The sequence below is a fragment of the Alosa sapidissima genome, chromosome 24, assembly GCF_018492685.1.
Source record: "Alosa sapidissima isolate fAloSap1 chromosome 24, fAloSap1.pri, whole genome shotgun sequence".
NCBI classification, from domain to species: domain Eukaryota; kingdom Metazoa; phylum Chordata; class Actinopteri; order Clupeiformes; family Clupeidae; genus Alosa; species Alosa sapidissima.
Genome location: NC_055980.1, coordinates 8,552,085 through 8,580,011, shown reverse-complemented (window position 1 = coordinate 8,580,011; position 27,927 = coordinate 8,552,085). Strand labels below are relative to the sequence as shown.

At 41.0% G+C, this 27,927-nt stretch overlaps 4 protein-coding genes across 4 annotated transcripts in view; 1 reads left to right on the top strand and 3 right to left on the bottom strand.

Moving 5' to 3' along the window:
* myo1d (myosin 1D) overlaps positions 1-748 on the bottom strand; it is a 98,655-nt gene extending 97,907 nt beyond the window's left edge. Inside the window, exon 1 of the mRNA XM_042082503.1 lies at positions 110-748. Coding sequence (XP_041938437.1) covers positions 110-204 — 95 coding nt within the window. The 5' untranslated portion in view covers positions 205-748. The remainder of the gene's footprint in view (positions 1-109) is intronic.
* A 697-nt stretch (positions 749-1,445) lies between these two features.
* On the bottom strand, positions 1,446-4,209 carry LOC121699930. The gene is made up of 8 exons (XM_042082504.1): positions 4,108-4,209; positions 3,898-3,972; positions 3,454-3,519; positions 3,123-3,185; positions 2,918-2,957; positions 2,355-2,807; positions 2,152-2,247; positions 1,446-2,050 (listed from the first exon to the last, which is right to left on the bottom strand). The coding sequence occupies exons 1-8, from the start codon at positions 4,108-4,110 to the stop codon at positions 1,635-1,637; spliced, it is 1,212 nt and encodes a 403-aa protein (XP_041938438.1). The 5' UTR covers positions 4,111-4,209; the 3' UTR covers positions 1,446-1,634.
* A 7,676-nt stretch (positions 4,210-11,885) lies between these two features.
* pdk2a (pyruvate dehydrogenase kinase 2a) lies at positions 11,886-19,114 on the bottom strand. Its single transcript, XM_042083633.1, has 11 exons — positions 18,877-19,114; positions 18,158-18,299; positions 17,365-17,436; positions 17,025-17,209; positions 16,845-16,934; positions 16,508-16,585; positions 16,059-16,135; positions 15,856-15,951; positions 15,023-15,133; positions 14,617-14,730; positions 11,886-14,405 (listed from the first exon to the last, which is right to left on the bottom strand). Exons 1-11 carry the CDS (start codon positions 18,992-18,994, stop codon positions 14,262-14,264), a joined length of 1,227 nt encoding a protein of 408 aa, XP_041939567.1. The 5' UTR covers positions 18,995-19,114; the 3' UTR covers positions 11,886-14,261.
* A 6,833-nt stretch (positions 19,115-25,947) lies between these two features.
* Positions 25,948-27,927, top strand: part of tbkbp1 (TBK1 binding protein 1) — a 66,569-nt gene continuing 64,589 nt past the window's right edge. The window contains exon 1 of the mRNA XM_042083685.1: positions 25,948-26,111. Within this exon, the coding sequence (XP_041939619.1) occupies positions 26,062-26,111 (50 nt within the window). The 5' untranslated portion in view covers positions 25,948-26,061. The remainder of the gene's footprint in view (positions 26,112-27,927) is intronic.

The window sequence follows — 27,927 nt, the reverse complement described above, 5'->3', positions numbered from 1 at the left end:
TTGCTCTTCTTAGTAACGCTGGAGAGTGTACTAGATATGTATAGGCTACCCTGTCTCCCTTGCGGGCGATTCATTCAAAGCAAGAAGGTGAATGACCGCGGTTACCTACCTGAGCTTGAGGTTAGCCATAAATTCTTCGATGGACACGTTGTCCAGAAGAACAAAATCCGCCTTCCCGAACTCCAAACTCTCGTGTTCTGCCATGGTTGTTTTTTTATCCAAAAGTTACTTCTCAAGACGATAGAAAATATGGTTGATGTAAACAAAAACTTTGATAGACTTATTTGGACTGATTCACTGCGAAACAAAAGATAAACACTAGCCCGAGTCCCAGCTGTTCCTACCCTACGTTACGCTGGCATCTTTGATGACAAACCAAAGTTTTTCAGCATTGTCCTAATGACCACATTTGTAGAGTGCCACCGCAAGTATTTGCTAGAAGGCGTGCATATAGGCTAATTTCTCATGTTGCGCTGAATTAGCTTGAAATAGAAACTGATGTTCCAGAGTAACTTCAAGCTGGTAGCTACCAGTTGCGCTCTCGTATTAATTACCAGCCCTAGAATCCCAGAGATATTGTGTGTGAGGAGCAACTCGCTGCTTCAAGCGAACACCATAATGTTGTAATCCGTCAAAGTCAAACGCCTCTCCATAACCCTTTCCCTGAATTTGTTCTATCCCAGAGAGCATACAGTAGCCTATGTAACGACGAATAGTATCCTATCCCGACTCGCCCTTGCCCCTCCTCTTTAGCCCGGTGCGGTTGTAGCGCTTGCCTCCATCTGTTCCTCCCATAGCATACAGACAAACTTAAACCGTTTAACGGCAGCAACAATAGGCTACAACTTCAAAGTGATACAGGTGTGCTGATAAAATCTATTACTGTGATAGGGTTCCCCCAGGAATTCCAAGAATTTTGAACAGACAAGACCTTGTTGACCATACTAGGCAAGTCGGTTTTTGTTTAATTTGTGCGCCAGTTCAGTGTTCCAGCCCAGGCGTTGTAGGCCAATGTTTTGACAACACGACAGCACAGTTGGACGATAGCGCATAGGTTATATTTCGACGTAGCCTAAAGTAGGCTGTGGATCTATTCGTAGCCGAACTCAAAATTTACAAAAAGGCTTGCCGGTGGTAGCCTACGTTGTTTCTTTTGATACAATTTAACAAATTCATAATGGATCCAACTTTTTCATAATAGGCCTACTTACAAGACCAAGGACATGTGATCCTGCCCCCCCCCCCCCCTTCCCATAGCCTATTTCACTCACTGGGCTGCAAGAATACCCAGTAAGTGTCAATATTCTAGGCTATTTCCTGAAACTGGCTATACTGATCAAGGCAGAGCTAAAACACCATCTTGTGTTTGACTGGGGTAATACACGTCTCAATGTCAAAATTGCACAAAACCAAAATAACAAGCAGCCTGAATCAAATCACTTTTAATAATAAAATAGCATCAAATGAAACACAAAATAGCATAGACAAAATATACACACATTGAGGACAGATGCATTGGAGACAACAAAAACTTGCGTGCTGGGTTTTTCTAGATGCACTCGCATGTTGTGTCCACCTTACAGGTAAGATTTAGCCTAATATAGAAAATAGTTTTAATGCAAGACAATTGTGCTTTATTTTAATCTCCGCTGCATCAGCAAAGAACCACCAAATGTGATGGTATTAGATGCAGAGTCTGCCCAGGACTGACCAGTGACGTGAGTCACATAAACCTGGGCACCTTTGCGGAGGGTCGTCATGTATGTGCTAAGACTTCCGATGGAGGCAGAGGTTTTGACATCTGAACGTGACACAGAGACCCAGTAGCCATTAATAACCAGCCACAAGTTGGTTGCATTGCCGCCGCTTCCTCCGGACTGGCTAGAGAAATAAAACTGGTAGACGCCGGAGACAGGGGCTCGAAACACACCAGTTTGTTTGTTGAAGCCCGCACCCACATTAACAAGAACTTTGCTGAATCTGATGCGGTTCACCTTTCCCTTGAGGCTCCCCGGGTACGAAGCAAAGAAGTGAATGACTTGCTTTTTAACTGTCAGAAGAGAGAAATAGGCAGACATGAGACTCAATATATATCTATCTTGCCAATTTTCTTCCTCTAAAATAAACATTTAGGCCTACTCAGTAGCTTACTTTTCTTCTTCCTGGCCGCGCATCTGTAAGTAATCCTGTCTCTGCTCGTACAATATTGGTTACTGCTGCATCTTCCACACACAAGAGTGTTAACATCTAAGAAGAGAACACACCCAGTGATAGACAGAACAGTGATATAGAAATAGAGATCACCACAAGCAACAACAGACCAACAACCAACGGTAGGCCTGAGTGGATCTTACCTGCGCAGTAAGCCAGATGACACGCAGTCGGTCTGACGAGTCTGTAGACGTAATAGTTACCGCGGCAGGCTTTGACCTGGATAGGGTTGGATTGGAAAGCACAGCACTTTTTCTTCCAGTTCCCGCACATCTTTCGAGTGACGACGCCGTCGCGTATATTTGGGTGCGGTTGGGTGAGCCAGAGCGGTGAATGGGTGCCGCAATGGTTCTCCGGGATGCACTTCTCGGGCATCTGGATGCTCTTTCCCCGGTAGTAGAGGCGATACCAGCCCTGCCACCTCACCTGGCGATCACACTTAACGCTCTTGGTTGTGTAGTTGGTGGCCCTCCAGGCCTGGTCCAATATGCTGTAGCGGAAGCAAGGGTCATAGTTGGGGATGCCGTCACCTTCATCATCTTCATCCCCCTCATTCAGCCAAAGGTGCGGCGGAGAGAAAAGCTGAGGACGGCCACCTGTTGAGTGTACGATGAGGACGATCAGACACTGCGCTGCTGTTCTATGCATTCAAATAATACAACACGCCACCTTTACAGCCTGATAATGCATCATTAATATTACTGACTTTGTTTCAACGAGGTCACATTCTCATCGATGATCAGCATCTGTGAAAAGAACATAATATATTATCATACTGTAGGCTACAGTATATTGTTTATATTATGAAATATGAATTGTTTAATAGCTTTTACATTTTCGTAGCACGCCATGCTCGTAGGCTACTGAAATTGGAATGAATATAAATAATTGCATGGTTGTAAGGGACTTACTTGGTCTAAGGCCTTTTGTTTATGTTTTAATATGGCTTGTTCACGTCTCAGGCTCTCCATCTCCTGTGCAATCACACACCCACACCCAAATGCATGTTAAGAGGAGAACAGCCATCAAAACTACCTTTCTCTTTTTATTTACATAATTTACATAAATGGGCCAAAGAAAAATATGAATAATGTATGAAAATGTATGTAATTTTGTCAAAATTCCAAAATGTTACATTTTCACTCATATGCAAACATTCTATCGACCAATCACAGTTTTGAAGAGCAAAATTCTTGTTAGTGAAATGATTAAATGGGACATTTTCACATATCTTCAATTTACCTCCTGCAGTGTGGACAGTTGTTCCCATAATGGTTGATCATCTTTATTCCAAACTTCCATTTCATACTGGATAAAACAGCAAAACACTGGTTAGTTAATTCATAACCATAAGGATGAACTAAAATGTCCTTACAGAATTGTATTGATTCTGATGGCATGCAACTAAATATGATATGAACCAATTAAGTATGTGAGTTGTTGTATAAGAGAATCATTTGTCTGGACTCAGTGGTTCATTTTCAAAGCCTCTTCCATAATTAAGAATTGACCTGATCATGAAAAAGAAATAGAAAAGGACCTGCAAGCAGTATAAAAGCAATTTTTTAAGCAATGAAAAATTGTGCTGCCTTTTACCACTTTATTCCTTGTTACTACATACATTAATAGATAGTTTGCATAGTGGATTCCTAGTGGGGAATGACTATCAGAGCAAGTCTTACTCACCGGGCCTTGACCACTCTGAGTGCTCACTATGCTGGCAAACAGCACTAGTAGCACTGACACATACACCACCAACATCTACAGCGAATGAAAAAAAGTAAATAGGCATATGTAATAATATTGTAATTTTGTACACACAATTCTTTGAATACCACTATTATTGTTTAACTATACATTTATAAGATACCTTTGTCTTATAAAAAGATAACTTACCATTACTTCTTAAACGGACCATGCAGCTAAAAAAAAGAGCGCGTCGGGGGTTACAACATTTTATACTCGTGAACGAGGGGTGGGGATGGTACAGCGCACACAGCACTTGCTGGTCTGACTTTCACACCATCTTTCTCTCCTCGCGCCTTTCTGGGGGATGAGGCTCAGAGCATGAGTCTGGGTGTTACTTCTGTTACAACATGCCAACGTGGACATGACATTTTGCCACTGGCCATTCTGAAGATGTCCAGTAAGCATAAATTGCTTACTGTTGTTGCAAGTTGCCAAGACTTGCATTTTGTTCCCACTTTGAGAGTATAAAGTGCACCAAGTATTATAAAGTCTGCTGTGGTTAAACAGCTTTTGAAAAAGACACTCATGGCCTGAGGCAGAGATGTACCATGGGGGAAAGCTGAAATGGCTTCTAATAGATGTTTGCAACAGAGCCTGCCACAGAAAATTACTAGAGGAAGACAATGATTTACTTAGATCATTTACATTTATCATGATTTATATACAGACCTACTCCCATGATGCCACAGCATCAAGGCTGTATCTAGGCTGTAATGAATATTGGGATGTTTTCTCACTATAAATACTGAACAAAAATGAAAATAAAGCTGTCATCAGTATGTGTAAAAATGTAAAATGTATAATTTATGTTTGTTTTGACAACTGCAGGTGGCAGACTTATTTGTATGGAAACTACTACAGGCCTACTACATCTGGAGACCCTAAACTATTAACACGGAAGACCATGAAATACTTACATTTCCCAAGATAAAAACAAGCCTGTTCTTAACAAGAACATTACTTTATACAGTATATCAAAGAATAGTGAAAGTAAAGGTGATTAACAGACACAACCCTCACAAATGCAAAGCATGGTTGAGCCCTACTGAATAAAGGATTTGCATGTTGCAGCAGACTTTGCAACCCATTGAAGCCCTGATTTGATTTCCTATACAGTATGCATGGAGTTGCATCATTATTGGAGTTGAACTCAAAGGTTTATAACTACTTCAGATAGCAGTGAAGATGGCCATGTGATTCTCTAGCAACTTTGTAAATGCATTTCTACTTCCCATTTCTCTGAGCAAAAAAGATCTCCGATGCTTTTGCAATTAAGCAAAGTTCCTCAATTTCATCACATATTTAAGTCCATATTCAATTATTTGTTGACATCATTGTGCATCCTCATTTTTGGTAAGCTATTTGTTGAAAGTTTTGCAGTAGTAAAACACATAAGATTTATAAGATGGATTCAGTGTTTAATGTTTATTGTCGCTGTTATAAGTTGCTTTGGATAAAAGTGTCTGCTGAGTAAATCTTATAAGACGTCACTCGTCAGGACCAATGAGGGAACTGGGAGTGGTCGAAGGAAATCGTGAAGCTTCCGCGCGCTGTTGGAAATAACAATTGATTATAGAACCCCTGTTAACTTAATGATTCTGACCCTGCTAGATACGGAGAAGTTTCAGTCAAAGTAATATTACTATCCATAGTAGGCCGATGTGGGCCTACCCACGATACTGTTACAAGAATGCCTTCTAGCTATTTAATTAGACGCATCTTCCCCAAGAATAGTGTGCGAGCCCCTCCTCGGCCGACTAATTCGGGAGGCGCCATTTACTGAGCAATGATCCTAGTGTGAAAGTTGGTCAGAGGCTATAGTGCTGGCCTGGACCACTATACTCATCTGGACAGAACATCTTACCGAAGCTACAGAGGGTTCAGGGTGTGCTAAGGTTAGCTGTCTAATTCCAGACAGGGATATCTAAAGAAATTCTAGAAAACTATGCAGGTCAAAGCATAACAATTTATTTGTCAGATACAAGCTATTCATCCAATACATTATAGAAGGTACATCTAAATGAATAATGTGAAAGTTACGAAAACAGGTTAAAGGAACATTTAGGAAACCATATGAAGCAATCAGAGAATGAACATACCAGCTTAGAGGATGATGACTACACACCTTAGTGGTGCGGGAGATTCTGACTACAGAATGGCTCCTAGAATGCTCTGTGAACCTCACTTAAATAGGCTACCTAGTTTGTGGTTGGTTACATTGATATGGATCACATGATTGGAGGTCAGTTGATTTGGGATCACATGATTGGAGGTCAGCTGATTTGGGATCACATGGTTGGAGGGCATCTGATTTGAGAGTACTTTGATGAGACTTGAGACCATTGTTGTAGTGAGAGTGCATTAATCAAGACATGACAATGTACACATTAATTACATTTCCTGCTTCCTAGTTAGTTTCTCCTGTGAAAAAGGCAAAGGTTAGAGATATAATCAAAAGTTGTTGTAGCAGCAATATGTGACAATGGGCCCACCATGAGGTCATACCATCATGTGGTAGGGTAATTAATCAACAGTTCACATGATCAGGAGTTTGATCAGTATAGAAACATTAGGACTCCTTACAATCTAAACATCTCTCTCTCTCTCTCTCTCTCTCTCTCTCTCTCTCTCTCTCTCTCTCTCTCTCACACACACACACACACCAGTGTTGGGAGTAATGCATTAAAAAAGTAATGTAATTACAGTAATGCATTGCTTTTTGCTGTAATGCAGTAATGTAAGGCATTACCAATACAATTTCAGTAATATTTTACTCGGTACAATTCTCAGTAACTGAAGTTACTTTGCTTTTTAATCCAAAATTGAGAAATGCTCAATTGGCACCAGAGAAGGTTATCCAAGAATTAAAAAAGTCATCTATGCTGGTCCTGGAATTTGATTGCCTTGTTTAGATGACTGTAGAAAGGGAATTTGAGTTATCTCTGCCATTCATGCAACAGATCTAACATGGTTAGGCTATACTTCTCATTTCAAGCAGCGAGAATAACTAAAATGTTGCTTTTACAGACAAAGATCGTGAGTGACCTTTGGCCTTTGGGGCCTACAATACATCGTCCCATGAGCCATAACTGCAACCATTATATTGTTCTTTTGTTAGCCTTAAACCTAGCTCAGTCATTATGCCATACCACATCACCTCCTGCCGTGTAATGAGCTGCATTGAACACATGAAGATCTATTGAGAACACCAAATCCATATTTCCTGTTATTTTGGTGAAAGTAATGTAAATGTAATGCCTTACAATTTAAAGACAGTAATATTGTAATGTAACAAATTACTTTGAGATGACAGTAACAAGTAATAAATAATGCATTACGCTTTTGAAGTAACTTGCCCAACACTGACACACACACACACACACATGGGCGGATTATAAACTTTCGGGCCCCTGGGCCCAGATGTATTAAGGGCCCCCCACTAATTGTCGTATATGTGGGAGGGGGGGGTTTGGGGGTCCCTCCCCCAGAACATTTTTAATTTGTTTGATGTGATTTCTTAGCCTGGCTAACGTCAGACCTCATCTCATTAAGATGGGGTCTGGGAACTAGACATTCATTTTCTCGTATTTGAAACGTGGTTTACGAATGCCCAGAGCCGTTGATTGGGCGCTACGAATGTCTATCAAATGCGTCTGTACATAGCTCATAACGGCTTCGGTGTGTCGTCATCGTCTTGCTGCCCTCCCTCCATTCTGTGATTGGTTCCTTCGTTGAGGTGAAAACGAAGTCCATAGAATCCAGGCTGCCTAGCAGCGTGAATAAAATTGCGCGCGTAAGGCAGCATGGGAAAACCCAGGCTAGTGATTTCCTGTATTCTGGTGCATTTTGGGGATGGCCAATACTAAATTCAATCAGATTCATAGCCTACATACTGATTTGTTGATATTGAGGCAATGATTCCATGCAAAGGCTTGGGCTTCAGGGCCCCCTGACCCCTTGGGCCCCTGGGCCTGGGCCCGGTAGGCCCATGCAGTAATCCATCCCTGCACACACACACACACAGAGCGAGAGAGAGTGGGAGAGAGAGAGAGAGATCATAAACTCACAGATGATTTTTGTTACCAGTGAAGATGGCCACCTTATGTTGAATCAACTGAGTGCAGAAAGATGGAATGCATTGTTATTCCCCATTTCTATGAGTAGAACAAACTATTTCTGTTGCTTGTGAGATTTAAAGGTACAACCTGTGATTCTAATACTTTTAGTGAAATTGACTAACGAGTTGCTCCGCACAGTCTTCTAGCTGTTTGTTCAGTAGCCTATTTGTGTTCATCCACTTGGTGTTCTGTTCACACAGCCCTAGCTCATAAAAACATAATGGTTTCGACCGGGCTATAACCCCAACCAATTAACACAGTGCTTCAGAATCCTGGCAGGGTGTCATTTGATTAGCTGTTGGCGTCAGATGTTAACTGATTGATACAGAAACAGTGGGGATTGGGCCTCTTCTCGATCATGGTCCAAGTGCAATCCTAAAGCGGCTTTTGAAAATGTCAAGCGTTGAAACTCATCACACTAAGCTAACGTCTGTTTGTTTTTTTGCTTGCCTTGGTATCAACTGTGGCCCCAAAACCACACTCCCTGCCTTTCTGTATTACGCACGTACAGAGAGAGAGGGGGGGGGGGGGGGGGAGAGAAAGGGTGTGTGTGTGTGTGTGTGTGATAGAGAGAGAGAGAGAGAAAATGTGTGTGTGTGTGTGTGTGTGTGTGTGAGAGAGAGAGTGAGTGTGTGTCTGTGTGTGTGTGTGTGTGTGTATGTGTGTGTGTGTGTGTGTGTGAGAGAGAGAGAGAGAGAGAGAGAGAGGGGGGGGGGGAGAGAAAGGGTGTGTGTGTGTGTGTGTGTGTGTGTGTGTGTGATAGAGAGAGAGAGAGAGAGAGAGAAAATGTGTGTGTGTGTGTGAGAGAGAGAGAGAGAGTGTGTGTGTGTGTGTGATAGAGAGAGAGAGAGAGAGAGAGAAAATGTGTGTGTGTGTGTGAGAGAGAGAGAGAGAGTGTGTGTCTGTGTGTGTGTGTATGTGTGTGTGTGTGTGTGAGAGAGAGAGAGAGAGAGAGAGATCCTTACTCTCATAAACACATTCACACAGTTATACACACACTCTCCAGACAGCTTTTTATGACATATGTTTGAGATGTGGCAACAATGAAACAGCAGTTTTTAGCTAGCTCTTCACAGATCACCACCACATGGATATAACAACACAAAAAGCTATTGAAAAGCCTCAAAAACATTTTTATTTATAAATCTGCAGTGGGCGGAGACCTCGCTCCGGCAGTTCCGAGGTTGGTTACAATCGCTGCAGGAGCGACTGTGCAGAGAAAATTGTGTTTTTGAAAAATTACTCTCTCAAGTGGATGTGACATGGCGTGTCACTCCGCAGATTAATAAGAGATTGCTCTCTCCAGATGGTTCTATGATTTCACTCCGTAGAAGAGCATCTGCAATAATACAGAATCGCCACAAGGTGGTAGCATTTTTATTGACAGACAAAATACGACAGGATTGCCCAGGCAGATATGATACTCTCATTCTAGGGGGCTCTGACTTACATGTAAAGGGCTAAACAAAACATATAATTAATGTAATGTCACCCAAATGTTAAATGTATTCCATCACCAAATATAGGACAGGTGACAAGCACTACATATTGGCCACATGACAAACATTATAGTACCGGTTGAGGCAATAAGACAAGGTTGGCATAGATGGCAAAAGAGGTCAACATTTATACTTCTGACTTCTTTACTCGTCAGACTGGATGGAACAGGGTGGAGCTGTAGGCACAGATTTGTTGTTTGTTCTAAGAGTGGCTAGTATCTGCCCAGTGGCCCTGCTGAAACTAATTAAAGATTTAGATCCATCTACTTAGCTCAAATTGATTTGACAGGAAATAAGCTGACACATTTACAGATATAAATTAATACCAATTATAGAAGGAGATAAGTTCCATGTTTATAATGAAGGGCTACCCCACAAGAACACCAGATTTATTTTGGGGTGTTATTTTGGGTGTCCACAAAAATCAATCAATCAGTCAAACCCTATGCCTCATTTACAAGCATCCACTAAATTAATGAATATAAATGTTCATTTCAAACCCTATGCCCCATTTACCAGCATCCTCTAAATGAATGAATATAAATGTTCATTTCAAACAATTCACTCTGGTGGAAGCAGCCCATCTGTGTGTGACATGCCTGCATTCCCCTCAGAGTTCAACCCATGGAGCTGCACCTGTACCCTATGGACCGCACAACTGCTCATGAACATATGTGTGTGTGTGTGTGTGTGTGTGTGTGTGTGTGTGTGTGTCTGTGTGTGTGTGTGTGTGTGTGTGTGTGTGTGTTTGTGTGTGTGCGCATATCATGACACAGTGACTTGATAAATATAGGAGAGCACAACAGAGTGAGTGAGAGAGACTAATGCCAGAGAGACTGGCATTCCCTGGCATGCACAGAAAGACAGGAACAGACGCCACTCTCGGGTCTGTATAACAAGAGGCACTGTTTAGCAAATGACTTCATCTCATTAGGCACCTGGACCATTCACCAGCCTTACGTTAGACCCAAGCACACTCACTGCACTCTCAGAGAGACACTGTGCGCAGCCATACAAGGCCGGGTCCTTCGAGGGCAGGTGTGAAACACTACCCAGCGGCCGATTGTAAAGTGAGTAGGCCAGCTTTCATGTGGAGATGTCTTCCACAGACGATGTCACGGGCCTGGTCATCAGAGAGAGGCACGTGGCGTGTGCAGACACCCAAGCCTGCTCAGTCGTGCAGTAAACATACTGTACATGCACAGAGCTATAGCCTTCCCGCGTATGACATGCCTTACCAAGCTCAGTAAGTCACTATTTTTAGGTCACCCATATTACATTACATTACATTACATTACATTTGGCTGACGCTTTTTAACCAAAGCGACTTATATACAGCACGAGAGCATAGTCTTTAGGTAAACAAGACTTTAGATAAACATAAAAATATGGCTGGTTTTTAATAAATCTTTACACTCCTAATACAAGGTTTTGAGTTATGTATGTAATTTCAACTGTATATACATACAGATATAAAACCTGGCTATCTACCGTATATACAGTACATATATAAAACCTGGCTTTCTATATACAGATATAAAACCTGGCTATCTGATAAAGCCTGTAAAATGTGTTGAACAGTCAAAGGTGCCAGGCTGGTTACGAAACAGTCTGCAAAGAGGAAGTAATAGTTTTTGACACGTTTCAGTGGCTCAGCTGATAAAAGTGCAAGTGAGAAGCAGGGTAATATTCTACCAGCACATTTGCCGTTCGTTTTGAAAACAAGTGTGCTGTTATACAACCTGTTTACAACCCAGAGTACATAGAGACAGAGGCAGGACATTGTATCAGAGCCGAGGGAATGAGCCACAGCACCTAGTGGGCACTGATAAACTGTATAGGTTTTTCCATTCACTTGGGTCAAAGCCACACAAACACAAACGTGCACACTTACACACAGAGGCCACTGTGACCCTCTTGGTGTTTACTTCGTGTCACGGTGGCCTCTGCCTCACTGGGCTCACAACCAATACTAAATTACCCAGTCTGCACCTGTTCTGCAGCCTTCGCACCTGAACCCCCAAGTCTCCAAGGATACCCCCGTATGGGGATGGTGACTAATAGTCAGTGTACTAAAATAGGGCAGTAACACAGGGCCTAATGACCAAGCTCAGCAGGGGACTTCACTCAGGGAAAACTAGGAGCGAAGTCAAACCCTACCAATCCTGGCAGATTATTTATATGAATAGATATTCAAAGTTGATGTTCCTTTACACAGTGCATCATATCTGATATTATTTTGTATGCTACCATATACAGTCCAGACCACGTCACACTTGTTTTTAAAATACCAGACAAATAACTCAGATTCACTTGGAAATAGTTTATTTACACATAATCTTCACTCTTCTTTTTATTTAAAATGGAAAATAGATTCACTTTTGAACAAAAATAAGTACATTGATTTTAAAAGCAACGTTTACTTTATGACACACACAAAAGAGAGTTCATACTCTCGACATGCCTGGTCCATACTCACAACAGTGACGTTTAGGCTCTCTAGGAGAAGGCACATGGAGGAGAAAGAGATCAAAGGCCTTTGTATTGGACCCATGAGATCTACTTGCACTCTTTACAGTACAGCTTATGGCTTTTAACGGAAACAGTGACGACACAAACCCCCACTAAACATGAGGTAGTTCAAGCAGAAAAGCTACAGGTTCTCTGCTAGTCTTTTTAACCTGGTCTACAAAAGCAGGCTGGCATGCTACAGTTATGTGTGACAAAGACTTGATATCCATTGTCTATCAAATCCAATCCACAGCAATAGTGTTACAAAAGAACAAATAACATTTGTTTAACATCGCGTTTTTAAAAATGCAGGAGTTTGGAAAGACACTTCCCAAAGTAGTTACACTTTGAATGGCTCTGAAGGTAAACACGACTACACTGACCAATGAGGAGACAGAGGAGATAATACAATTCAGGGGTGATAAGACAAGACAGGACCTGGTGTTGACAAGAAGGCATTCTGCTTTCACATTCACTTGAATCTTACCTATCGCTATACTGTAGAGGTCAACGTGTTAGCAACTGAAGTGGGTATACTCTTAAAACGAATGTGTTGAAAACAACACAACTTGCATTGTTTTTAACACATCTCTTGTGTCCAGATAGAGACAACACAGTTTGCATTGTTTCCAACACATTCATTTTAAGAGTGGAGGAGAGAGGAGGAAGAGGCAAGCATTGTTTTGGGCATTGTTACCAAATATGGTTTCAGAAATATAGCAGAGGCGATGGCCAAATCTCTTGACCGAGGTACCGTAGATCTCAAAGGGAAAGGGGCACCAGGTTTTAGCTAACTTAGGCCATCCACCACTGGTTTGTTTTTCATCCAACAGAAAACTGGTTCTTCAACTGGTTTCTTTTAGAATTCTTTGAACCTTGGTACTATCAAGTAAACCATTTTGCATTTCCATCAATTTTGGATAGAGCCATGGATGCATCATCAACAGAAGGTGTTGTGTGCAACTATTTTCTGGTGACAGCTCTGAACCAACTTTTCAGGTTCCGAACTGATTTAGTTTAGGTGGAAATGATTGATCACCATCTGAAGCATGAACCAGATCGGAGATGGTTTTCTGTTGGTGGAAAACGCCCCGTAAACTTTGTGATAGATGCGGAGATAACTCTCTTTTTGTTTGGAGTGTTTTGCCTTTCGACAATTGGGAAAAAATATAGGACTCATGAAAATCACCCATTACAATAGTGTAGATGCTTTTGGCCATGGACTGGATGAAATGCACTTCAATCTCTGAACATGAACAATCTCTGAACATGTTCCTTTGATCACTTCAATGGGGATACTTTCTCTTTTCCTTTCTTTTCATGTTTCTCCTTTTTTTTCTGCCATGCCACGACACCAACCACGAGATGTTTCCATCTCTAATTCCACAATGCCTGTGGACAGGAACACCTCCGTTTTTTTTCATTTGGTTTCTGACCACATGCAAAAATTACATGGGAAGATGAAACGGTGCTGAGCCAGCATGAGAACACTTGAAACGCAGATCAGTCAGGCGTTAAAAACATGCTGAGCTGTCTGTGCAAACTCTCCATCCTTTTTGTTTTAATGGCAATTCCACAGCCTTCTCACCTGCTTTTAGGCCATATTAGCCTTTAGCCTCCATTGGCTAAGAAAAGATTCACTTTTTAACTCAAGTGCTTTTCCAAAGTCACGTCAGCTTTTTGGCTTGGTTTCACCTGTCTTACCGAATTAGTCTCTATAAGGGAATTCTTATCACTATGAGCTATCCTTCAGAATCCCAAACTAACTCCAATCAGGTGGACTGTGTTAATATCGAAGTTCTGCTGTGCTTTTATGAGTTGAGTTAAATGTCAACATGACATGAGTCCCTGGTCTTTCATCTCTACTAAAGCAATACTAAGAGGGTTATTTAGTAGAACTGTACTTTCAGGCTGGGAGAATGAAACGTCATTACGTGATTGGTGGGCCCGACGGTAGTGTCAACAGTGTAAGTAAGTAGCTGTTACTACTCAACAGCTTTTGGAGGCATCTTAAGCTTAAAGGAGGGATAAACCCATGACGATCACACCCAAACAGAGCAATGTCCTTAAGTCCGTTTCCCAAAGCCTATCCATCTGGACTGGACACTGGCCTAGGCCATAGCAGGATCCCCTGCAAGCAAATCAGCAGCGCTGCTGGACCTTCTTTCATCTCTCATTTAGACAGCCGAAACACAGCCAGGTCCAGAGGCTCTCTGGTGGGAACACACCAGTCGTCGGCCATTTGGCTGACTTTGTAGTTGCGCTTGGCCGTCTTGTTGTACACGGGCAGTCTCTCCACAGAGTCAGTGGACAAAGCCTGCACAGGGGAGAAACCATGGGAAATAAAATATACTGTAGGTTTGAAATGCAATCTAAATTACTGAAAATGTCACACTTGCGATGTAAATGGCATCTAAAAAAAACCTCAAAACTAGTCATCTTTTTCTTTTTGGCAAGTGACACCATGATACAACTATCAATTATGTGTGAATGTTCTCATAAAGTGCCTGAATTAATGGATCTGCTACCTTCAGGTGAATGATGGCATCAGTCCCATGACCCTCCATTGAGTACAGCTGGAGGTCTCCCTGGAAGTACTGGGCATAGAGGCGGGAGATGGGCAGACCGTAGCCAAAGCCAGCCTGCAAATGCCAGTACAAGGAAAGAGTGAATGCTAAGGACTGCTTGCAGCCAGGACATTGAGTTCTGACCAGAGGATTTGTACTGGCAAAAAAAAATGTAGCCTACTACATTTCTCTTCATTTTAATGTATTTAAATTCATTTACAAATATTTGTTTTTCATTTGGTCAAGTGTTTCTTTTATGGCTTAATAAAAAGCTTAATTACACTGTATGGTGTAATGGAATAAACATTATGGTATGTTATGATTTTTGGTTGACTCTATAGGTGACCGAAAGTGAGGCGGTTTTTACCAGAGGAGGCCGGTCGTGTTGGCCAATCTGTGGAGCGGGAGCAGTGGAATACATGTAGCTGAAGAGTTTCTCCATCTTCCTGAAGGGGACTCCACCACCCCTGTCGCTCACCTGAGAAAGAAAGGGGAGATATAGAGTGAGAGAGAGAGAGAGAGAGAGAGAGAGAGAGAGAGAGAGATAACTAACTTCTCCCAGTTACTGTGGTAACAACCTGCTGTTACTGACATTTAGTCAGGTGGGCGGTGATGGTTGGCATGGAGCCAAAGGCAGCCCACCGGTCAGGGGCAAGGCGGACTTTCCATTATGCATGTTCTCAGGGTAACGGCACAACAAGGCCACCCTGTGCTGTTCTTTTGTGTTAGATCCACCCAGCAGGTGCCCTGTACTGTCCCGCACTGCCCCACTGATAGAGCCCTGCAGCTCCAGTTTCACTCAGATAGGGTTCATTGGCTTGCCACAAAGCCTCAATGCTGCTGAATTGGGCTAATCTTACCTAAGACTATCAGCTGGAGTCAAATTGGATAAATCGCCAAAATTAATGAAGCTTACATAATCATATTATAAGATTCTGACGGAAAAGACAGCAGTAGCGACAAAGCCACGGAAGCATGGATTTGAATGGCTATTGTGTTCTATGGATGCTCACATGCAGTCATGCAGAATATGTCCTCTCCTTTGCAGCAAACTTAAAATGTAAAAATAAATGATTGACACTACCGCGTGGTTTATAACTTCTCTGTTTAGCAGGTGTTCCTTTTAATTATGTTCACCAATGGCGACATAAAAGTTTTACTGCTTCCCTTCAGATCATTTGAAAAAAAAAAAAGACTCACCTTAATAGACAAGTCTTCCCCTCCTATTGCCACCATGACTTCAACAGGTGGTAGGGTGCTGTTACTGTGATTTTCAATGGTGGCCCTCATAGCATTCTACAGGGCAAAAGCAAAGAACACGCTGCATTATACTAGTTTTTGTGCAGTCTTCCCACATAGTTTACTGCAGTCATGAACACTGTGTGTCTTCAGATCAAACTTACCTTGAACAGCTCAAAAAGCATATGATAGAGATGGGAAGGCACATAGACCATATTGATGGGCTGCCCCCTGCTTTTAGCTGTAAGGGGCAACAAAAAAAACACCCTTTCAGTTAGCAATAATACAACACTCATTATCTGACTTGTTTAACGTTTTTTGAGTCATCTTAACTCAAGAGCTCTGGGAATTCAAACACTGCTGTTCTTCAGGGCCCGCAGTGTAAATATTGGCTAAGCAGGTGAAAGAAACTCCCTCATTGCTTCTGCTTGAGAGGGTCAGCTCATCATGGAAGCATTACATAAATGTATACAAACAAACCCTCCAAATCCCATGTAATAATGTGATGGGCATAATGTTAACTGTATAAATGGACTGTCTGACTCAGTTCCAGTGATTCCGCCTCATTTGGTCTGTGCAAAACAGTACAATTAAAAAAGAGGAATTCACTCACTGTTCAGTTCATTCAAGAGCAGATCAGGTGAGATGAGGTAATACTGTTCACACAGCCCCTTGGCATTTTCATAAGCGTCTGTGAGAAGAAAAAGGCTTATTGTTTATCACTTTCAAAAATTCTCACCTGTTCTTCTAGTAACAACAGCTTAGCATCTTAAATTCTTGGTAGGTTATAGAAGCTAGCATAGAAGCTAGTCAGCAACAAATAAACTGACTATGAATGAGCATGAAGTAACTCTTTTTTTTACACTCTTTTCCCTGAAATTCTGACAAACAGGCAACTCAATTACATCTCAGGGAGAGACATTAGACAGGTTAGAAGGACAGATTCATACCTCTGACAATCTCGGTCACATTGCAGTGAGGGTCAATACTCCCTATTGCACTAGCGTGAACTGGTTTCATTTCTCCATCAAAGACAAGAGCTGCAGGAGCAAATCATTGGTTTTTAGCAAAACTCCAAACACCAAACAAGGGTAAATATCTGGTCTATGACTATAAGGAGGAGAACTCACTGTGCTGGTTGATGAGCATTCTGATGGATATTCGGCTCATGTACAGGCGGTCCAGGAAATACTGGATATTCTGGCTGGTGACTGGATCCTCACCGAAGGCTTCCTTGTACTCGATGACACCTTGAGCCATGGTGGGCACAACATCATTGTGCCTGTTCCTGATATTCACCAGTGTGGTCACAAACCTAGGACAGAAGTCAGTGATGTTACACATCATGCTTCTAAGAATGCAAAGATAACATCACTTAATAATGCAGAAACGCAAAGATAACATCACAAAAGTAAGTTCTATCTAACTTTGTGCAAAATTATCAACTGGGACACAATCAGGAAAACTCACTCTGCCAAAACACTGTGGTCATCTGGCGACTTTTCCAGGAAGTCTAAAATATCCATCAAGCTTTGAATATACCTGAAATGGTTAAGAGCAGAATCACTAAGTAAGCACGCATAATGGAAACAATGTCAGAAAGTTGCTCTTCACATAAAATTGTTGGAACATCTTTTCTTGTTCAGAACAAAAAGCAGACACACTCTCTCTCTAAAAGGTGGTCATAAAAACTCAACCCGCCTGTTCCATGAACTGATAATGTGTGTGCGTGCAGTATGACGTGGGACATGTTGTTCCCTCGACAGTGGCTTTCTGACTCCTCCACGATGATCTCTCCAGCTTCATGTTTATGCCTCATTATGACTCACTCTAAAGGGTAACGGTGCAGACCAAACAGCACTATTCACTCTGTTCTCTCCAGGAGTAGGCCTACTCTACATAACGGTGGTCATGGCCATCAGCTACTGAATTCAATGGAATTTAAAGTTGATATTCAAAATATATTTATTATGATAAAATAGGCTATTCTTAGACTTTACTGTAAAGAAACCACTAGACAGTCTATGCGAGGAGAAGGTTAGATTACATGTTACATGAAGTCATAAACAAGTATTTTAACAAAGGGAAGACTGGGGTCGTCAAGACAAGGAGCCAGGTGCTAGAATTTAGGACAAAGTTCACTACCACTGGCCCCTCGTGTAATGTGGTTAGACGTGTAATGTGTGTCACATGGTTAGACGTAATCAGCATTGTTACTATTGCTATTTAAGCACACAGACAAACAACAGATGATTTCACGTACCAACTTTGGACAATTTGCACTGACGGGGTCGTAAGCAACCGGTCGGGAAGAAGATTGATTTCTTTCATGATGTTGGAGAGCCGCACGGGCAACTCCTGCCTAAGGAATACGAACGATGTTTTCTCACATGCATTAGAAGAACCTGCAAATGGCAAAGATAATATGATTAGGGTAGTAGGCGCTAATGAACGCGATTGTTACATTTTAGCTGTAGCCTAACACCAAGTTGACTGATAGGCTATTAATATCGCTATGGTCTTCTTAAAAAAGAAAAATGCAAATAACTGGCCAATGTGGTAGCCTAGCTAAAATGCACATTAGGTCTACTGGCATTAATTTGCAAAAATGTTTTAGCGCAGTAAGTTAAGTTATCAGTCTTGGCGCTGATTGCTTGGCGCGGTTCAACAACACTGCATGACGCAATACCCTGGGAGTGTTAAAAGTATCCTCCATAAAATTGAATGATCGGAAATCTGATAATCCGGACATTCAATTTGACAACTACAGACTAATGCATAGACTAACCATTATAGAGCTTTAATCTGATTCAAAATGCACACTGCATCTATTAGTCTTCCTACATATTGGCGTAGTCTATAATGTGTCATCGCATTTGGACTGAATGGACCACAGGGCTACGTGATCAATAGGTCTTCCAAACGATACGTAGGACTTTCAATTCAGACGTTTATTAACATTCAGTAGGCTACTGTACTCACCAAAGTCGATGAACTGTTTCATTGAAATTGGAGATGGCGAAAATTTTGAGAAATGTTCAATGTGTTTAGGCACATTTGCCAAAGCTGCATTCTTCATGACGAATCTAACGAACTTCATTGTCAAAACTGTATCGTTAATTAGCCTACTTTTCAAAACAAAATCTACAAGACACTTCTTTGTTAGATAGGCAGGCAGGCAAGCTTACTGCCGCAGTCGAATCAAAACAGTCATTGCAATGTATTGATTGCTCCTCAGAGGGACATGTGTTTGCTCAAAGCCCAACCCACCAATTCCCACATTAACCAATAGGATGACACAGTAGACGTCTGAGAAAATAGGGATCTGATAGGTGAGACTATTTACTTTGCGATCACGTGACCATTTAAGTGCGCATAAACAAAGTAATTAATTGGCCCAATGCAATTGATTGAAGTTTACAACGGATAAACTGTACGCAATTGGAAGGCAAAATGTGCCAAATACACCTAATTCCGAAGTGAATGTTCACATTTTGCCTATGATATCTGAATGAAAGGTGTAGGCCTAGTCACACCCATTTTATTTTACAAGAATGTTGCCTTCATAATTGAAAGACTGATGTACAGGCAGTACATTGCCCAAAGCAGATGTTAGGATATCCATTGTATCCAGGCTTGGAATTTCACCATTCTGGGGGCAAGGCCACTTGGCCTTCAGTTGGGCATATTTGGTGGGGGGCACAAAGGCCACATGTCAGGGCACCAAGGCCAAAGTTAACTATACAGTAGTAGACTATAAAAATGATCAAAGTTGTATTTAGCCTATTCACTGCAGTAGACCTGCATCACTGTATGAAACATTACACAAACATGAAACATGACATATTACATATAACTGTAAATCATCTGATCATCTAATAAAAACAGATATCTAGGCTATATATAAAATTTATTTTATATTTGGCCTGCTATGAAATCATGTATTGAACAATTTAAATGTAGCACAGCTCAGCTTTAGAAACTCAAATAGCCTAGATGCATGCTTAGCATTTTTTGATCATTAAGGCTACTTTCACAAACTTTTAGTCAGCTGTCCTCTGATTTATCCATATCTAGGCGATATTTGTAACATTTATTTTGTATTTGGCCCGTTATGAAATCATGTGGAACAATTTAAACACATTGTAAAACTTAAAGCCCAAATTTGGAGACATCCATGCATGTCGAAATTTACTGCAAATTCAACTGGATTACTCTGAAACGGCTAACTGTACAGGGGACTGCTTTACACCTTTGTGTTCGGTAAGGTCTGCTGTTTATTCTGATATATGGTTTGTCATGTGTTAAAAGAAGGGTTCGTGAAGTATTCCACCGAGATGAACGGGTAGGGAGATCATGGACGCAAAACCTTCAGTAGAATGTATGATTAAATTGAATTATATTATTTACTTTTCTCGCGAACCGTTCAACACAGCAATTATCGGCTAACATAGTTTAAAAGCTGAGCTCTTTAAAAGTTCTTTCATGTGATACTTGTGATGTCTGTGTGATGAATAGGCTACTTCGCGAGTAGTTCAACTGAGAAGAATGGGTGAATTTGGACGCACTTTCTTGCGCTGTCACTTTCTCCACTGCGTAAAAGACTAAATTAATTTGCGCTGTGAATGCTAAGATTATTTTGACAGTCCACAGGCTAAATAAAAATCGCTATCAGTAGGACACAAAGCAGAATATTGAAAGAAGGGGGCACCAAGGCCACCGTGGCCTGTAAACCTATGATTTTCAAAGGGGCTCACGGCCAATGCAAGGGGCTACGACGGCCATGGCCGTCATGGCCGCCGTGAAATTCCTACCCTGATTGTTTCTGTTGATAGATTCAGTTCGTTAAAAAATGAAAATCATTGTCAGTTTCAGGTCAGTTATTAACAGCAGGAGCCATTTCTGTTCTCAGCTCTGCCTATGCCATCATGTTCTGCCATGATTATTATGTAGCCATTTTGTCCTGCAAGGACAGTGTTTTCTCCTGAAGTGACCCCACAGTATTGAATAGCCTAATTCCATCATTGGACACACTGTGTTCCTCTGTGAATCTGATGGAGCATGTCCAGTCTTACGTAACCCAGGGTTATCTTGACAACAGCCTGGTCAACCATGCATATTTTATATCCTCCACCCAATTAGAAATCAACAAATAGTCAAACATTCATATCTCATCCAACACCAGTTTTACATGGAAAGCAGTTTTGTATTGCAAGTAGGCCTGTATAATATTTACAACGGGTGAAGATAAATAACCCCACTGACAATGACTGAAAAGCCAAAAAAGAAATACAAATACCCTCCATGGACGCCCACCTTGGTATGGACTATGACACACAGGTATTGTATGTTTGTGTCTTGTGTGTATTGTGCTATATCTCCAATGAGGAGAAGCAGACAAAGTAATTCGTCATTCTGTCCTGACACAAAGTAATATTGACATTGGTTGTCAATAAAGGGCTGTTTGTCTTTGTAAGTCACTGCCATCATGTGGCAAACAGTGGTCAACAAAACCAGACCTTCTCTGTGCATGCAAACTGGTACCACATTTGCATGTAGATTTACACTGATGCACACTTCATTCAATCATTTTTTATTTGAATGACAGATCTCTGCACCAGCCTCATCACAGCGACAGAAGACCAAACAATGCAAAATTGTGGTTTTCTATTTGCATTTAATGGCTTTAAAGCCCACTATAGTTTAACAATGCTGGTACATTTCCACCCCCCACCCCCCCCCCAGAGTATCTACCCACACCACCCCCCACCCTCGATAATCACCATCCCCAACCTGTGAACTGCCCTGGTTGTTATGTCACACTAAAAGGTTGGCCTCCGCATTCTGTCAGTGCCTTGGTAATTGTGCCCCCATAAGCTTGTTTGGGTGGGAAGAGAGGAAGCAGAGCTCAGTGGAAATTTCCGATGGGGCTGGACAGGGGGAGCCAGCAGCCACTTTGTCTCGAAGCCCTTTTCTCCGTTCTGCACCTCTCAATGGATGTGACTGATTATTTTGCGAGGCTTCATAGCTGTGGCTGTCAGAGTCTGAGAGAGAGAGAGAGAGGAGAGAAAGAGAGTAAGAGAGAGAGAGAGAGAGAGAGAGAAAAGGAAAAGAGAGAGTATGTGAGAGAGGGAATGGAGCTGCTGTAGAGAATTCATTATTTTACTCAACTCAGACATGCCATCACAGCCGGTGCTGGGATTGGTTGTTGCTGTATTTGTATATTTGTTTATTTGTTTGTTTGTTTTCACATTATGTAATCATGATTCATTTTATGTGGATGGATGACATCAAAACAAAAATACCATGTGCTTACTAGAGCCTCAGCCCACTGCTAAGTAAAACATGAGAAAACATATTGGAACTTCTAACATTTCCGTAGCATCAATTATGTCATTGTATGCTTCAGCACGTCCTGCATATTGTGCTCTATGCCGTGTACAGTGTGCTGGAAAGATGTGTTAATTAGTACACTGAAATATGTAGTATATCAATATGGGAAGATCTCAACACATTTATGGAACAAGTGCAACCACAACAATGACCCCCAAAGTTGCATTAGATAATATGTAGAAGGCCAAATATTGGCATCATAAATACATATGCCACTTATAATGACATATTAAGCTATACAGAGAGGAACACAAAACCACAGTCTGAATTCAGTGGCGGACATTACTTGAGTACATTTACTTAATTACTGTACTTAAGTCGCTTTTTCATGTATCTGTACTTTACTTGAGTATTTCAATTTTGTTAGACTTTTTACTTTTACTCCTGTACATTTCTAGGCCAAATATCTTACTTTTAACTCCATTACATTTTGTGACAGCTGAAGTTCCTTTTGGGGAAAAGACTGTCCAAATACATGTCTACATGTGTATTTTCTATTAAGCGAGCTAGGCTTTAAATCCACTATTTACTGTACCTTTGTTGACCCCTTTTCACAATATTGATGTTACCATAAATAGCCTCACAACGTCATCAAATAAATGATGATAGACAATGACAGATAGATATACAATGATAGACAATGATAAAAAAAACCTGACACTATCTATCTACTACAAAAGGGAACGTATTGATTTGGTCCAAAAGTGTAAATCCATCCACAAAGCAAAAAGTGGTTACTTTGAAGTATCTAAGATAAGATATCACATTGGTTTGTTTTTACTGTAGGTCTTTCTACATACAATTCTCAGTTGATTTTGTCCTTGAATGAAGGAGAAAGGCTCAATGAATGCCTATGTCTGTGCCAATTTCAACAATAGTAAATGCAACTGTATGTCATAATACATTTCAGTACATTTGAAGGCAAGTACTTTTGTACTTCCACTCAAGTGGAAAGGTAAAAGGAGGACTTCTACTTTTACTAGAGTAACATTGGACCATGTGTATCTCTACATGGGGCAGCCGTGGCCTACCGGACTTGTAACCGGAGGGTTTCCGGTTTGAACCAGTAGGCACGGCTGAAGTGCCCTTGAGCAAGGCACCTAACCCTTCACTGCTCCCCGAGCGCCGCTGTTGTTGCAGGCAGCTCACTGCGCCGGGATTAGTGTGTGCTTCACCTCACTGTGTGTTCACTGTGTGATGAGTGTGTTTCAGTAATTCACGGATTGGGATAAATGCAGAGACCAAATTTCCCTCACTGGATCAAAAGAGTATATATACTTATACTTACTATACTTTCACTCAAGTACAGGATTTGTGTACTTTGTCCACCACTGGTCTGAATGAACTAATTTAAAAAACGCATTACACCTATAGAGTACACAAATGTAAAGCAAATTTGAATGTAATGCTCAACTCTTTTAGCATGTATTGATTTTAGCTTGTATCAATGTAGTGTAAAAGTAAGGATTGTTTGGAATTTGCTGAAAGAAAGGGATTTTCCACCGGTGGTTCACACCTCAGTGGTGGTCCGCGAAGACATTGTTTCGCTGTCCTTAGGTCCAGGTTGCTTCCTTAATCAGAATGGGCACCTCAATCAGCTGAAAACCCCAGCAATAAAGTGACAAAAATACAAATACACCAGAGCACCAGTAGTTGCACATTTTGTATTATACTGCACTCTGGTGGACAACTACAACACAGAGATCCTTCAAAAATGTACATAAACCTCTTGTTTAGTCAAACCAGTGGCTTAACATTCTATTCCTGTCATGCATTTACAAAAACCTAAGTATAGTCTGCATCTCTGCCATGGGTTTGTATCTGTCTCCAAACAGTAGCTATATACTGCACAAAGCCTCTTCTCATGTTCAGCATAATCATTTCAGTGTGATTCACTCAACTCAACCAAATCCTTATGTGAATAAGAATGATTGTTCACCAACAATACCAAATGTATGAAAACACTGGCAGTAAATTTAATTCACATTAACACAGAATGTGCTCTTTGTGGCTTGTGAGAAATCTGTTTAACTTAAACTCTTTACTACTGCTTTACTACTGTTTTACTACTGTTTTACTAATGTCCACAGCCTAATGTTTTTACTACTGTTTTCCTGCTACACTGTTTTTCATGCTATATTAGCACACATGATCAATGGCTTCTGCTTCAATACTGAATGGCTGTAACCCTATTACCTCAACCTGTTCTTGCACTGACATCGTTTTTTTTATAGTTTTTTATATTACCTTGTCTACATTATACTTTACTCTCCTATTTGTCCATATTATTTATGCTGGTCTCTAGACCTTATTATTGCACTGTTGCACTGTTGGACTAATGTTGGACTACTTTTTGCACCTTCACCATGACACTCACTCTCTTGAGCACCTCACCATGCACACAGAACTACAGGCCCTGTCACTACAAGCGTCTCATGCTTGATCACCCTCAAGCACACTGGATTTTTTACATTTATTTATATAGTATATTTAGTATTTACTTTTGTTAGTTTTTCTTATCTCCTACTGTCTCTATTGTACAGTGGAGTTTGGTTATATGTTTATACTTATACTTATATTTACCATTTCTGCTGTAAGTGCATGTTGTGTGTGATGTCTGTATGCTACTGAGACCCCCTGAATTTTCCCTTGGGGATCAATAAAGTATCTATCTATCTATCTATCTATCTAAACAAACCAGTGACAGTGCATTACAGTGGTAAAAGAAGAGGTGGGTAAACTATAGATTCTGTGATCACGGTAAGGTGGACTGCGTCATGCGGTATCAGATTTTTTAAAAAGGCATTCAGAACATGTTTGAGGTTATTGTCCAATGTTTATAACAATACCAGTGGTATTAAATGGTTTCTAGAGTGTTGATGAGTGTATATTGTAAATGTGGATAATGCAGTGGATAATGCAGTGTGATTTTTGAATGTTAAAGGTTGCAATTGGTGAATAAACTCTTTTGAGAGGTGGATAAACTCTAATAAGAGGTGAATAAACTATATTTCTGACATTTCAGAGGTGGATAAACTGTGTTTAATTGCCACTACAGCCCTGACAGTAATGCAATCATTTTGTTGACAGATTATTGTGACACTCGTGCAAGGGTCTGTAGTTTGGAGGGGAGGTCCCAGTCATCTCTCTTTCTCGATCTCTAAGGTTAATGGGTCTGGTATAGCAGCACAACTGTAGCCTACAAAATACCATGCATGTAGTAGTCTAATGGGCTACGTGTGTATTAAACGGTCAGGCAAGTATTGCATATAGGCCCACAATTTGTGTTTTTATTTTTTATATTTGGGCTAGTATTGTCAAATATATATAGCAAATGGAAATGCTTTCGTGTGATAGTTTGACAGGGTACTAACTTAACCTTCTTAACCGTCAACAATGACTTGTGATATGTTTCTTCACTCCAAGCGGTGATGCTCCAATCAGCGCGATGAGAATCTTCACCAATCCAACGCAGAACTGTGTGATCTCCCACGTCGAGCGCTGCTGAGAAGAACTGCTCCAACGATAGCGAACTGGGAACAGCAGGCAAGATCAGCTGGCATCCGACACAGAACAAACCAGCACTTTCCGGGTGCTCTGCCCGAGCAATGGCATTCACGCACCGATCAATGGGAAAACGTGAGTATCGACATGTTTTTCGCCTGGGTATTCTTGCGGGTACGGAAACGAAAATGAGAGCGTCATGGAGTCTTTTCGGAGTGTATCAAACGTGCAGAGGCAGACAGCGCGCCGTGTATACAGCCATGTTCCAAGATGATGCCTCATCAAAGGACCGCGCGTTGGGAAAACAATAGGGCAAAATGGTATGTCAGTTTTGTTGTCATGCAGGGATTGGCATGACTCGTGCTTTGTATTCCTTGAATGACTGATGACATGAATCTAACATACAACAAATTTACGGTGTATAGTTGAACAAAACCGTATTCCTTCTTAAAGGAGACGCTTGCTGTTAGCAGCATCAGCACCATCTGTGTGTGGAGTTTGGCAGTCGACTGAAAATCGCAGAACTTCATCAGGGGGTTAAAATGTAAAGCCCCGACAGTGAAATGAACAACTATAGGAGATCTATTTAAATCAGCCAACAGTTTTAAGTAATGTCCATTATTGGTCTATTTGGCATGGGACAGTGGTATATTGTGAGTAGACTAAGTCTGTTGTTCGTGTTGTACTCAGACATGACATACATTTAAACAAAGCTATCTTTTCGGTAAGGTCACAGAAGTTGTGCTGTAAATGAATAGGGTTGATTGTGAGAAAACCCTTTGAAAGATTGCCTGCTCCTCTGGTATATTCTTCCTCTTGACTCATGTCAGGGGCTTTCAGTGTATCAAGGAATGCGTGCCAGATTGAGAAATGACAGGGGCATGATGGATTGGGGCAAAGGCATTTGGCATGAGGCCGTTTACCTTTGTGACAGCTGATCTACAATCATAAATCATGTTCATTGATCTGTACCGTATGTCAGCAGGCAAGGACTCAATTCCATGACAAATCGCAAAAGCAGCAGTTGAACCAAAACAGAATCAGACGGGCGTGACACGTTTTGAAGCTTAAAGAATAATTGTTCACATCGAAATATTCACCTAATAGCGTTTTACAGGAATCATTTGGCAAATGAAGCGCCAAACACACCATTTCTCTTTCTTGTTTTTTTCTGTGTGATTTCTCTGCTTTGAATCGGAATGTTTTTGTCTCTGAATCTATTTTGAATGTGTAAAATACGAGGCCAATTGGCTAGCATAGATAATGGACAGCGCCGTGGTCCTGAAATGCATTGTTGTGTTTGTGTGATGGGAGTGAGAGTGAAATATCAGGAGGCAGTTTGTTTTGTGAGTCTGGTGGACAACTTGATAAGCTAAATGTTTTAATGAAGCATGCATGCAATCTCTCATAATACCATCATTCTTCCCAGACTATTCTCATACATGTGTAGTTCCCCTTGGTGGAACGACTTAAGAGGTGTCATTAGAGCAGGGGTGTCCCTCTCTATCTTCAAAAGCTGTTGAAGATCCATCTCTTTCGAGATGACCTCCTCTCCTAACACTTCTAACAGTCCAACGCACCAAACATGCACCTACCATGCACTTCCCTTCTTCTCTCCTACTGTACTACTACCCGCTTTGATACACTTGACTAGTACTTATACTTCTGCTCTCTCATCCTCTGGTTTTAGTACTTATTGCTGTAGTATTTATTGTTACCTAAGGTCTAGGAGTATTTATTGTTACTAGAGGTCTCCTCTGCATAGTAGTATTTCATTTTGTAGTATTTATTGTTACCTAAGGTCTCTTCTACATAGTAGTATTTCATTTTGTAGTATTTATTGTTACCTAAGGTCTCTTCTACATAGTAGTATTTCATTTTGTAGTATTTATTGTTACCTAAGGTCTCCTCTACATAGTAGTATTTCATTTTGTAGTATTTATTGTTACCTAAGATCTCCTCTGCATTGTAGCTTGAATGTTATTCTTCATTTTTTTAAAGTCTCATTGAATAAAAGGTTCTACTTAAATGAATGTAAATGTAATTAATATAGTTCCCTAAACACACTGCTGCATAGCAGTCTTTTATCTGTCTGTCTCGTATAAAGAAAGAGTCGAGAGACCCTGAGTGTGGGTA